The following is a 14237-nucleotide window of genomic DNA, read 5'->3' on the forward strand; positions in this document are numbered from 1 at the left end:
CACAATAGTCAACAAGTGGAAGCAACTGACAAAAGAAATGTTCATATGTTGAGGTGTGGGGAAATCATTCTGGCTTATACATAAGTTAACTTGAATTTTATGCTAACTAGAACAGACTGTGGCCTACCAAATATACACTGTACATCTGCTTTAATTATTACAGAAAAGGGCACACTGACCAGAAGTAAAGAATGTCCATGTTAAAAATAAAGATTAAATGCCTCCCTTTCTGGGAGGCCAAAGCTGGTACTCCTTCGATGATAAGACTCCCATCCCAGGTGCCAAGGCCATACTCGCTGTGTACTTGCTGATCTCCTTTTTTTTGAAACCTTGAAGTAATGTATCTCTGACTTGTTTTTGATGTTTTTTGTTCTGACAAGACATAAAACTATGCTAAAACCATGCTTCTCCAGAGCAGTTTCTCAGAGTAATCTGGGAGGCTGTCTTCTGGGCTATAGTCCTCAGTTTGGTTCAAAGAAAACCCTTTCCTATTTCTATTATAGATTGTCTATTGATTATTTTTGTCAACACAACCTAAGTGTCCATCGAAAGATGAATGGATAGATAAAATCTAGTATACATTATTCAGCCTTAAAACGGAAGAAAATTTTCACATATGCTACAACATGGGTGAATCTTGAGGACATTATACTAAGTGAAATAAACCAGTCACAAAAAGACAAAAATTGTACGATTCTACTTACATGAGGTATTTAGTAGTCAAACTCATAGAAACAAAGTAGAATGATGGTTGCCTGGGGATAGGGAGAGCGGTAAATTGGAGGTAGTTGTTTAATAGTTACAGAGTTTCAAATTTACAAGGTGAAAAAGCTCTGGAGATTGGTTACACAACAATGTGAATATACTTAACACTACTGAACTGTACAGTTATTAATAGTTAAGATGGGAAATTTTATGTTGTTTTTTAAAACCACAACTTAAAAAAGCCCCACAATCACTTCAAAAGCTATGGAGGAAAAAAAAGTCATGAGGTAATCATTAAAGTTTGTTTTTATAGATTTAGATTTTATACATTATATTTTCCTAAAAGGGTCATGTCTGACAAACAGATATGGGTTTATTACTTTTTACTGCAGAAAATACAAGTTTTAATGTAAAAATCAATGCACATACAAAATAGTTAATTTTTGATGCACCAAGAGACATGGATACAATTATCTTTAAAATTCCAAGGCCTGTAGTAGACTTAAAAATTATCACTATACTTTCACCGAAAATACTGAGCAACAAGAAAATTGGCTTATCTTAGTTTCAAATTCTTTTTCTAACCCTCTAGTTAAGCAGAAAACATATACAACACATACATCATACATACATACATACATCCATCACAAATAGCAGAAGGCCAGGTAAAATCCACCAACTGGATAATTAGTCCCAATGTTTAAAAAAAAAAAAAAAGAGAGGAAGAAACAAGAAAAAAAGAGAGCATTCTTCTTATGAATTAAAATCAGTATCTTAATAGAAACCTAATCCAACAACATATTTAAGTCAGATTATTTTCTCCTACTTGAAAAACAGACCTATGTTAACAATCTCAGACAAGAAAAGAATATAGTATTTTAAATATGTAAATTTTTAAAAATTATATTTTAAGAGGACATGTCTATAAATAAGCACAGTAATCTAACCCAAATATTTAACATCCATGCATGGTAAGTTTTTTATTTCACCACCGAACACAATAAACTATTATGAGTTCTTCTGAAAAAAATCAGTCAAGAGACTAATCCCCCTCAGCCTCCTATACACCATTCTTAACATAAAACAATAGAATGTAACCACAAAATCTTTACCTTGAGCCCAAACACCATTAGAGCTGCAAAGACAACGGAAGTCAACAGGTAGAAAGATTGAATGTTATCTAAACTGCACAAAATGCTTTGCAGTGGACCGCAGGAATGAACTACCACACGTAATCTAAAACAACATGATAATTCAGTAAACACATACACATGGAAGAGTGCACTAATATAAATTTTATACAAATCGAGCTACAAAAATCAAACAGTACAGGCTTGAAGCCTTGCCTTGAGATAAAAGACTAAGATCTTACCTCTGGAGAAATTCATAAGTAAAGGACAGTTTTTCTACTATGTAGGCTCATATGTTTTACCACAAGTATTTTTATCAAGTCATCATATTTAGCAAAGATTAATATTTATAAAATTTTCTACTCCAAACTGTGGCATCAAGACAAAAAAAAAATGTTTTAAGTTACTGCCATTCCTAAGACTGCAGTGCCTTGCACATACCCTGCTAAAATGAACTGTCTGACTAGTATATGTGTTTATGACTCTAGACTCTAAAGTCCAGAGTAAATTTTTAGTAGCCTATTTGGGGAGGAAAGAAGGGGGTAAGGAAATGTGAAAAAGGGGGCCTAAGGTAGACAGTAAATCAGATGCTCAAGATTAATTGATGCTAGATGCCAACATAATCCAGGGATGTACTGTTTTAACTGAAAAGAATCCCCTTTAAAGTTGTGGATCCAATGATAGTCTTTTCATTTTTAGGAGATATAGAAAAGAAAGTGGGGAGAAGGGGAACTAACACAAAGAAATATTTGGAAGGACTTGCAAAAAAGAGTTTTTAAGTGTTGTGGAAGTTTAAACTAAAACTTTAACAGGTAACACCTATTTTCAAGTATATAATGTCACCAAGACTCCTAAACCAAGCACTAGGCATTATCACATTTAATCTTCATAATAACCCCTAAGATGGTTGCTATTATTATCATCATTTCAAAAGGAGGAAACAGGTACAAGCATTCAGTAACTTGCCCAAGCTCACAAGGCTAACAAGTGAAAAGGCTAGACTCAGAGGTGTCAGGTTCAAATCCTATGCTCTTAACCACCAGGCAACCTCTTCAAGAGTTTCAAGAGGAAATCAAAGTAAAATTGTAACAAGAAAAAAGTTTACTAGTAAATGAGAGCTTCTTGATTTTTAATGACCAAAGTTAAAGAAGGAAATTAAGGAAAGTCCATTCTCTGAGATTTTACTTTAATGATCCAATAACTATGTTTTGGAAAACACTGAAGGAGTCTGGCCTGAAACCTGAAAGCGAACAATGAGCCTCTTGTCATTCCACTGAAATCTAAAAATCAACATTAATGTGCTATTAATTAAGTCCAATCCCTATTACTAAGGAATCAACACGAAATTCCCTATGTTAAATCTATTGTAACTATACCCAACCTCTGTTCTGATTTTTTCCAGTCCTTCAGCTTTTGAATTTCCTAACCCTCCTTTAAAAAAGACAAATTTGTCTCCCCACCTGCACTCAACAGGCTCACTTAAAATGGAAAAATTCTAAGGAGAAAAATCTCTGCCCCTCAATCTTTGTTATCTTTTCAAAAAGTTTTAAAATTATTAGTTAGAAAAGGATAAAAAAACAGACATCTTTAACAAACAAAATCTAAAAGTTGTTGAGTAGCTACCATTTATTGTTTAACTTAATTTTTCAGTTATAAGAACCTCTGTATTAAGAAACATTAAATCTGATCCAAGTTTGCTACATTTTCAAATGAGAATATTTTGAAAATAACAAATGTGACTGAGGAAAATCTAAGAACTAGTTTAGACTTGGAAGTGAAGCACAGTAGCTAATTAATTCATTTATATTAAAGCTGCTTATGCGCCTCTCAACTGATGAACTGCAAAGGAGAAATAAGTAGAACATTGCATACAAAAAGGGAGTGACTGGTGCATAACTTCATGCACAATATTAAATATGATTCAGCATATAAGGACAGAATATTGGCAATACATGGAGATGATGTGCCGTAGGTTTACAATATAGCAGCCTCATGATTTCATCAAAAACCTTGTAATCACTTCTGCAAAATTAATTGCAATTAATTCCTGGCAACCCTTGGAATGGAAATCTAGACCTGTTTACTCACTTTTTGAATTTTATACGTGCTTTCTCTGGTGTATACAAACTGCAAACTTATCATTCCATTAGATAAAGACCAAAAAGGAATCCACAAAATAGCAAGAACACAAACAAGTTTATCTTCTGCTGATACTGATTAGGGCAGTTAATCTCTCCTAGACGAGTGGGAGGACTTAACAGTAAAGCCAGCCTACTAACCAGAACTCTTACCATAAATCTTCAATTCCTTAAAATAATTTCCTCAAAGGTTAAAATACCAGAGTGAACCAAAAGGTGGGAGTGGAGGTGGGTCACTTAATTCCACTGGTTGGACTCACAATTCTTAATCCTATAAGGTACCACTTAAGACTCAAAATTCAAGGTGTTTTTAAACTTGCATTAAGTTCTAACAGGATGATTATTTACTTCGGGTATATTTTAATATACTTCAATTTCAGGAAAATGAGGCAGGTCTGTCCAAAAACTTTGCAACATTTTACTGCTGCATTTCATTTGCTCTGATCATATACTTTTCTTTCAATCTCATTAAAAGTGTTTGCCTGAATTTAGCCAGCCGCTACGTTTTCACTAAAATATTTCCAAGAATGAATGAAGCATATAATTCGCTTATGAAGTCTGGGCTCTCTTGACAGGTGATAGAAAGTATCCAATTCTGATGTTCTCATTAAAATGTTGCCATTCCCCTAAATTCCCGTTACTCCGACTCTCGCTCTAGGCAAGTTTTTCAAGGCGATTAAAACCAAACCAAACCAAACCTGCACGTGCAAACTAAAAAGTTAGCATCCCAGGCCATCGCGGCAAATCCCTAATGCACAAAGGCAAAGACACACGCCTGGCCGGACAACCGCGGGGCAAGATCGCATCCAACCACGCGAGCCCCTGGGTCGGAAACCCAGGGCCCCGAGCCCACAGGGAAGCCAGGACCTGCGTGCAGGGGCCGCCCCGGGGCCGAGTTTTCAATGGAACCTGAGAGGATGGGGGCGGGAAGGAGCGGAAGCTCGGGTGCAAGCGGCGGCGACCAAGCTGCGGCTCATTTCTCTTCCCGGGGTTTTCAGGCTCGGGGAAGTCCACCCGGAGTGGGGCACGGGGTAGGCTGGGGGTTTGAGGCGGGTAAGGAGGGCGGTGCGAGGCCCGGGCGGCCGGGAGGGGGGGGCGAGCAGGGCCCAGCCCCCGGCCCCCGGCCCCTGAAAGCACTTTCGACGCGTCTCCCACCCCCCACGACAAGATGGCGACGTGGACAGTGGGGGAGCCCGGCCGGCGAGGCTGGGGGAGAGAGTGGGGAGGGGAGAGAGGCAGAAACAAAAAGGCGGCCCCCCGGAACGCGGAGGCCGGCCCGCGAGCCCCCGGCGGCGGGCGGGCAGGCGGGAGGGCCGGCGGAGAACGCGGCCGGCTGGGGGAGTGGGCTTACTTTTTCTTGTCGTTCGCGCCGCCGGCGCCCTCCATGGCGAATCGGTCCCCGCGATGCCTTCACTGCCCGCGGCCCCCAGGCTCGCTCCGGCCTAAGCGCTGGCTCCCTCCACACGCGGGGAGGGGAGGAAAGGCAAGTCCAGAGGTGGGGGGTGCGAGGCGGGAAACCCCTCGTGAGACCAGAGGCGGGAGAGCAGACGGCTATCGCAGGGGTCCAGGTCCGGCTCCGAAGAGCCTCCCCTGGGGCAGCTTGTCAGGGCCCGGCCCAACGCACTGGCGAAAGCGGCAGCGAGGGCGATCCTCGCGTCCCCTCAGACGAGGCGGCTCTGTGCACTGAAGAGCTGAGGCAGCGGCAGGGGGCGGGCAAAGGCGGAGGCGCGCGGGAGGGGCGCGCGATCGCGCGGGGGTTGGGGGGGGAGTGTCGGGGGCGCGCCCGCCCGCGGAGCACAGGGCGCGCACACGCAAGCCCGCCTCACCTGAGGGGGAGGCGGGTTCCCTGAGAGCCAATGGCGAGCGACGCAGGCGGCCAGTCCCCACCCCAGCCCACGTCTGTCTCAGCCAATCAGGAGGCGGTCAGCTGAGGCACAGCTGGGACGCGCTGCCGAGCTCACGTGCTCGTCTGTGTGCCGCTGCGGAGGAAAGAGAAAGGAGATGGGGTGCGGCCAGCCTGGGTCTGGGGACTCTGCGCCTTCTCCTAGGGAAAGCACTGGCTGGCTTTGGGAGGCGCTGCTGAGAAGGGATTTCGGTTTTTGGGTCCCAAGCCTGCATTACACTTCCTGCTCTCGGGGCAGCAAGTCTCCCGCTGTCTTTTTCTCCGGCAGCTGTGCTGTGCAGGGTTGCCGCGCGCTCTGCCAAGTCTCAGTTTTAAAAAGCAGACTTTTCGCTTCGTGGCAGCAAACCCTTGGTCCCTTTGCTCAGCTGTGTTACGGTGGGGTCTTTCTTGCCAGGTTACCCAACCATGGGCCATGTCACCGACCGCAGCCTTTGCCATAGAACACTAGGCTACTGTCTTTGTCCCCTAAGTTTCTCAGTGATGAAGTTTGATTGCTGAGTAAATACGAATAAAAATATAAAATAAACTCCTCTTGCTGTAAACCTCTCAAGGGAAGTAGTTAAGGTAGCAGGAACTCTTAAAATCTGAAATGATTTTAAGCATTACAAATAGATATAAGTGACTTTAATAAAAGAGCGTAAACCCGAATTTCAGAAAAAAAGAGTAGGAAAAATGGTTTTAGGTTGACATTTATTTTCTTGTTACTTTTCAAAGAGTGGAAAATAATCTCAGATGGATTTAGAAAAAGGGGAAGACGACCCTTAGTTCGAGACTTACCACCTTGAATTGAGTTCACTGTGTAGACAGGAAAGAGGAAGGAGACTCCAAAACCCGCACCGAGACCTGAGCAGGGGACCTCAACTCGATATGGTGGCAGCCACTATTGCCTGTTTGCTAGCATGACTTTGCAAGCTCCTGGATAAGACTTAATCACTTTTTGGCTTTTGAAGCGTACATTTCAAGCCTGTCAGTCTTTTAAATGAAAAAGAAACGTGTTTTGAGCCAAACAAAGAAGCACTGCACACATATCTCCAGTTGGCACTAGATTATTTTACTTCTCACCTTTGCCTTAGTAGTTATATTGTTACAATCTAGCTTTGGGTTATAAATTAATGTGGATATCTGTAGTAGATTTCAATTATATTGTCATGTAAAAACAATGGTCCACGTAGCATAAGCATTAAACTCTGATAAGACAAAAATCAATTCACATAACACCTCTTCTTAACTGGTCAGCAGATGCCAGAGATATGGTTAAAGATTGATCTTAATGCTACTTATTTTTTCCAGATCTACAACACTGAATGATAAGTCTTCTTGAAAAGTAACATGGGAAATGCCTGAAAAGAGGAAAGGACCAAAAATAATTATTCATGTTTTTCTTTTTTTAATTGTGGAAAGAATAATTCTGTAAATTACAAACCTTTTAATTTAAAATTCTGAAAACTCAGTGTTAAGAACGCTGATGCCAGAGTCAAGAGTGAGCTTGAGTACAGGCTCTGACACTTTCTAACAAGTCATTTAACCTCTCTGTGCCTCAGTTTACTAATTTATGTCTATGCCATAGAATCCGGGCATGATTAAATGAGATAATACATGTAAAGTACTTAGAACAATACCTGGCACATTGTAAACTATCAATAAATGTTAGCCATTAGTATTGTTGGTGGTCTTGTTTTCATTATTCTTATCATTATTATTACCCCCAAACTTGTGCCTCTGCTAGTGATAATTACTTGGGCTTCTACCGCAGTTCAGCCAGTTTTAACTTCCTAAGAATGCCAATTATGTTAATATAAATTCACATATATTCTCTGTTTTCAACTGTGGAAGTGCCCATAGTGTTCCCACCCTTGTATATGAGCATGATTGCAGAGATCTTCAATCATTTCCTCTCTCATTATGCTGGTGAGAAATTCTCTCTGGCCAGTGATTATAGCTAACGCGTATAGTGTTTATTACAACAACAACAAAAAGTGAGCCTTTTGTAATACCAAATCTAAGTCATTTTTAAAAGTTTAAAGCAGAATGATAATCCATTCAGCAAAAGATATTTTTGAATAGTCATTACATTTGCCTCAAAGTTCAATTTTCCTTTCAGAAAAATGTATAAAATATGGTATTTTATGTGTGTATGTATACATATATATGTGTATACTCACACATATGAACATGGAAAGCGGTAATATTCAACTTGTTTTCACATAATTACAAAGTAGCTAAATAGTGTTCCCTAATTCAATCAATCCTGTTAAATAACAGAATTCTAAAAAGCAAAACTTTCTATGGGGTAAAATTTTAAATTATCCTCTTTATAAACACCCATTAATAAATGCATTTAAGTTATTATAATGTGAATAAACCTTAACGAACAATCTTACTTAATTACTTTCTAATCTTTGTAAGTGTCCAAATTTCATTCCAAGCCACTTTGCAGAACTCTCTAAGTAGACTGAAAGATTACTTGCGAATGACTCAATTGACCCTTAACCCATATTTATAGTAGTAAGTTAGTTAGGCAGTGACTCAGGAAGAGGCAGGGTAAAACTTGAAATCTAGATTAGTACTAAATAACATAGAGCGTTGAGCCTTTTAAAGAGTGAAACACATCAGATTCAGGTAATTTAGAATGTATCAAACTATATAAGAAGACCTAGTGGTCAATAAGTGATTCTTGACTCATTATTATCCTTAGTGCTCCTCCTCTCCTCCACCTTGATCTATTCTATTACAAGAACAACGAAAAAGCATATCATTTGGAAGGAAGTGCTTAGCAGATAATAGACCTTAAAAGTCTTTTTTTTTTCTTTCAAGGATCAAAACAGAAAATAAATATGTATATTTGTCTGAATTTCTGGAGAATAAGAATAGACTGAAATTTTGACACTAGCACTTTTCAGTTATGATAGACATTTTAAGCATAAATTTACAAAGGAATGCCACAGGATTTTCAGTTTCTGGTCCAACATTTAAAGAGCTTGGAAGCACCCATCCTTGCAATAAGAAAAAACAGCTTAACAAACTGAAAACCAACAACTCTTCTTAGATCCACCAGGGAAATGAGGTCACAGGGCAAATTGCTGCCCTGAAACCTGGAGAGACGGATAGAGAGATATAGAGAATCATAGCTTACCAGAGGATCACAGTTTACCAGGAACGGAAGCCAGAAGCTGAAGTCAACATCACAGTTGGAGCCAATATCAGTAGGAACACTTTAAACTGCAAGTGAGGAACTGCTGGAGGCTCTGTGTGGACCAGCTTGAGAGTTAAAAACTACAAAGGGGTTTCAGCCTTAGAGGGGCCCCACAGCTTTCTTGAGTTTCAACTCCAGGAGCCTAACAGATAATCACTGTGAAGATCTGAGGAAAATCTCTTGCTTTTTGCACAGCTAGAGAAGAAATTACCTTTTTGAAATACTTTCAGAGCACTCTGTTCTTAATAAGATCTGTCCTCAAGGGAAGCTATTTTACCAGAGCCTAACCTACCTTAGGGAAGGGGAACACTAAACTCCAGCCCCTTCTAGCCTTCAACATGAGAGAAGGGAAATACTCAACTCAGGCTCACTAAAAGGCTGAGCCCTAATCATAGGATTATAGAATGCTTTCCCTCCGCCCACACCTTACCATACCATACCACCACATCAGTAGGGCTCCTGGGTAATAACAGGGGATTAGAGCTAAAAGAACTACAAACCTCAGACCCTATTTAAAGAATCACTATGGATATCCAAAAACAACAAGAGAAACAAAAACAAGGACACTAGAGAAAATTTTAGCTTCAGACACCACAACTACAGCGAAAAGTAGCATAGCCTATCTCCTCGCCAGACAAACATAAAGCTTCATCATAAAAGCCTATCTACCTAAGTTCCTTTTACCTAATGTACCATGTCTGGTTTTCAACAACAAAATTATAAGACATGCTAAGAGACAAAAAACATAATCTGAAGAGATAAACCAAACATTAGAACCAGACTCAGATATAGCAGAGACTTTGTAATTATCAGACCAGGAATTTAAAATAACTGTGATTAATATGCTATGGGTGCTAGTGGAAAAAGAACAACATGAAAGAACAGATGAGTAAAGTAAACAGAGATATGGAAACTCTAAGGAAGAATCAAAAGAAAATACTAGAAACTGAAAACAATGTAACAGAAATAAAGAATGCTTTTGATGGGCTCATCAATAGACTGGACATAGCTGAGGAAAGAATGAATGAGCTTGAAGATATGTCAATACAAATTTCTAAAACTGAAATGCAAAGAAAACAAATTAATGAAAAAGATGGAACAAAATAAGATCTGTGGGACAATTACAAAAGATGTAATCTAACTGTAATGGGAATACTGGAGAGGGGAGAGAGAGAGAGGAGCAAAGAAATATTTGAAGAAATAATGGCTGAAAGTTCCCCCAAATTAATGACAGACACTAAACCACAGATCCAGGAAGCTTAGAGAATACCAAGTAGGAAAAATATCAAAAAGTCTGTTCAAACTGCAGAAAATCAAAGAGAAAATCTTGAAAGAAGTCATGGGGCAGAGGGCTGTAGTGGAAATACCTTACCTATAGAGGAGGAAGGATAAGAATTACATTGGATTTCTCTTCAGAGACCATGTAAGCAAGAAAAGATGGGTGAAATATTTAAACTGTTGAAAGAAAAAACCCACCAACCTAGAATTCTGTACCCAATGAAATTATCCTTCAAAAATGAAAGAGAAGGGCTTCCTTGGTGGCGCAGCGGTTGAGAGTCTGCCTGCCAATGCAGGGGACACGGGTTCGAGCCCTGGTCTGGGAAGATCCCACATGCCGTGGAGCAACAAAGCCCGTGAGCCACAACTACTGAGCCTGCATGTCTGGAGCCTGTGCTCCGCAACAAGAGAGGCCGTGACAGTGAGAGGCCTGCGCACTGCAATGAGGAGTGGCCCCCGCTTGCCACAACTAGAGAAAGCCCTTGCACAGAAACGAAGACCCAACACAGCCAAAAATAAATAAATAAATTAATTAATTAAAAAAAAAAAATGAAAGAAATAAAATTGAGAAAATTTGTTGCCAGTAAATCTGCCTTACGAGAAATGTTAAAAGAAGTTTTTCAGAGAGAAAGAAAGTAATATAGGTTAGAAACTCAAATTTGCATAAAAACCAGAAGAGTGTTATGGAATGAATAAATGAAGGTAAAATAAAATTTTTAAAAATTTTCTTATTTTTGGTTGATCCAGCAAATAATAGTTTGTTCAGAAAGATAATAGTAAAAGTATAGCTGATGATTATACTTTATAGATAAGTGAAATGAATGACAGCACTATTAAAAGGAATGGGGGGAAGAATTGGGAAAACCCTATTAAAAGACATTTGCACTACTGGTGAAACAGTATAATGTTATTTGAAAGTGGGACTTGGATTAGTCATAAAAGTATATTGCAAACTCTAGAGCAACAACTAAAATTTTTAAAAGTATAATTGATATGCCAAGAGAGGAGAGAAAATGTAAACATATAGAATGAATCATATGGAAAGCCTCTTTTTAAAACCAAAGAAGGCAGAAAGAGAGTAGAAGACAAAAAAGAAACAAAGAACAAAGGCAATAAATAGAATTCCACAGAATCAACAACAACACAAACAGAAAAAGTCCTAGACTGAATAAGTAATGATAGCAAGATTGTGGGATATAAGGTTAATATACAAAAGTCAATTGCTTTCCTAAATAAAGAAATGAGCAATTGGAATTTGAATTAAAAACACACAACACTATGAACTATAGTTAATAATACTGTATTGTATACTTGAATGTTGCTATGAGAGTAGAGCTTTAATGTTCTCACCATAAGAATAACAACAACAAAATGGTAATTATGGGACATAAAGTATGTGTTAACCAACCTTACTGTTGTAAGAATTTTGCAGTATATACATGTATCAAATCATTACATTGTACACCTTAAACTTACATAATATTATAAGTCAATTATATCTGAATAAAATGGGGCAGGGGGGCTGTGGGGACACAAGACTGTTTACATTAGCTCCAAAAAAAAAAAAAAAAAAGAAAGAAAGAAAAAGAAAAAAAAAGAAATACTTAGGTACAAATCTAACTTAATATGTACAAGACCTATGTGAGGAAAACTATAAAACTCTAACGAAAGAGATCAAAGGTCTAAATAAATAGAGATTTCACGTTCATGGATAGGAAAACTCAATACTGTTAAGATGTCAGTTCTTCCTGCAATTGATCTATAGACCCAATGCAATCCAAACCCCCAGCAAGTTACTTTGCAACATCAACGGACTGATTCTAAAGTTTATATGGGAAGGCAAAAGATCAGAACAGCAAACACAATATTGAAGAAGAACAAAGTAGGAGGACTGACACTACCAAAATTCAAGATTTACTATAGAGCTACAGTAATCCAGACAGAGTGGTATTGTCAGAAGAGAAGACAAATAGAACAATGAAATAGAATAGAGACCTCAGAAATAAACCCACACAAAAATAACCAAATGATCTTTCACAAAGGAGCAAAGGCAATCCAATGGAGAAAGAATAGCCATTTCAACAAATGGTGCTGGAATAACTGGACATCCACATTCAAAAAAATGAATCTAGACTCCAACCTTATTACACCTTTCATAAAAATTAACTCAAGATGGATCCTAGAGAGACTTCCCTGGTGGTCCAGTGGTAAAGAATCCGCCTTACAATGCAGGGGATGCAGGTTTGATCCCTGGTCGGGAAACTAAGATCCCACATGCTGCAGGGCAACTACGCCCACGCGCCACAACTACTGAGCTCATGCGCCTCAATGAGAAAGCCCAGCTGCCGCAAACTACAGAGCCCACATGCTCTGGAGCCCATGTGCCACAACTAGAGAGAGAAAAACCCTCACGCCACAACTAGAGAGAAGCTGGCATGCCTCAAAAAAAGAACCCGCGTGCCACCATGAAGATCCCACTTGCTGCAACTAAGACCTGCCACAGCCAAATAAATAAATAAATATTAAAAAAAATAGATGGATCCTAGACCTGGATGTAATATGAAAACTATAAAATTTCTCGATGATAACATAGGAGAAAATCTAGATGACCTTTGCTTCAGTACCAAAAGTGTGATCCATGAAAGAAAAATAGCTAAATTGGACTCCATTAAGTTAAAAACTTCTACTCTGCAAAAGACACTGCTAGGAGAATGAAAAGTCAAGCCATATACCAGGAGAAAATATTTGCAAAACACCTATCTCATAGAGGACTTCTATCCAAAATATACAACGAACTCTTAAAAATCAACAATAAGAAAATAGATAACTCAATTAAAAACTGCATAAAAGTTCTGAACAGATACTTCACCGAAGAATATACACAAATGGCAAACAAGCCTATAAAAAGATGCTCAACATCATATATCATTAGGGAATTTCACATTAAATAGCAATGACATACCATTACACACTTAAAATGGCTAAGATCTGGAATACTGACAACACCAAATGCTGTTGAGTGCATGGAGCACTAGGAACGCTCATTCATTGCAGGTAGGAATGCACAATGGTAGAGCCATGCTGGAATACAGTTTGTTTATTACAAAGCACACATAGTCTTACCATACAATCCAGCAATCATGCTCCTAGATATTTACCTAAATGAGTTGAAAACTTATGTTCACACTAAAACCTGCACATGAATATTTATAGCAACTTTATTCAAAATTACCAAGAATTGGAAGCAACTGAAACTTGCCAATAAGTGAATGGATAAACAAACTAGGCCACATCCAGACAATGGAATATTATTCAGTGCTAAAAAGAAATGATCTATCAAGCCACCGAAAGACATTAAATGCATGTTTAAGGAAGACCTTAAATGCATATTGCTAAGTGAAAGAAGCCAATCTGGAACAGCTTCATTCTGTATGATTCTAGCTATTGATATACGACATTCTGGAAAAGGCAAAACTATGGAGACAGAAAAAATATCAGTGGCTTCCAGGGATTAGGGGGAGGAGAGGAGGGATGCATAGGTGCAGCACAGAGGATTTTTAGGGCAGTGAAACTATTTTGTATGATACCCTAATGGTGGTTACATGACATTATGCATTAGGCAAAACCCATAGAAATCTACAGCGCAAAGTGTGAACCCTAATGTAAACTGTGGACTTTAGTTAATAATGTATCAATATTGGTTCATCAGTTATAACAAATGTACCACACCAATACAAGATGTCAATAATAGAGGAAAGTGGGTTTGTAGGTGGAGGAAGAGGGAGTATATGGGAAATTTCTGTTTAATTTTTCTGTAAACCTAAAACTACTATAAGAAATAGTCTATTAATTATAAGAGAAAAAGGGAATACTCTTCCAAAGTCAAGTTT

The 14237-nt window shown here is 38.9% G+C and overlaps 1 protein-coding gene across 2 annotated transcripts in view; it reads right to left on the minus strand.

Annotated features, from left to right (window-relative positions):
* The window catches only part of HIF1A (hypoxia inducible factor 1 subunit alpha), a 41926-nt gene extending 36248 nt beyond the window's left edge, over positions 1-5678 (minus strand). The window contains exon 1 of one of the 2 annotated variants that reach the window (XM_082450375.1): positions 5325-5678. In XM_082450375.1, the coding sequence (XP_082306501.1) occupies positions 5325-5359 (35 nt within the window). In that variant the 5' untranslated portion in view covers positions 5360-5678. The remainder of the gene's footprint in view (positions 1-5324) is intronic. The other variant, XM_082450376.1, reaches the window with a different exon arrangement.
* Positions 5679-14237: the final 8559 nt, after the last annotated feature.

This window comes from Balaenoptera physalus (assembly GCF_965194825.1).
Source record: "Balaenoptera physalus genome assembly, chromosome: 2".
NCBI lineage: Eukaryota > Metazoa > Chordata > Mammalia > Artiodactyla > Balaenopteridae > Balaenoptera > Balaenoptera physalus.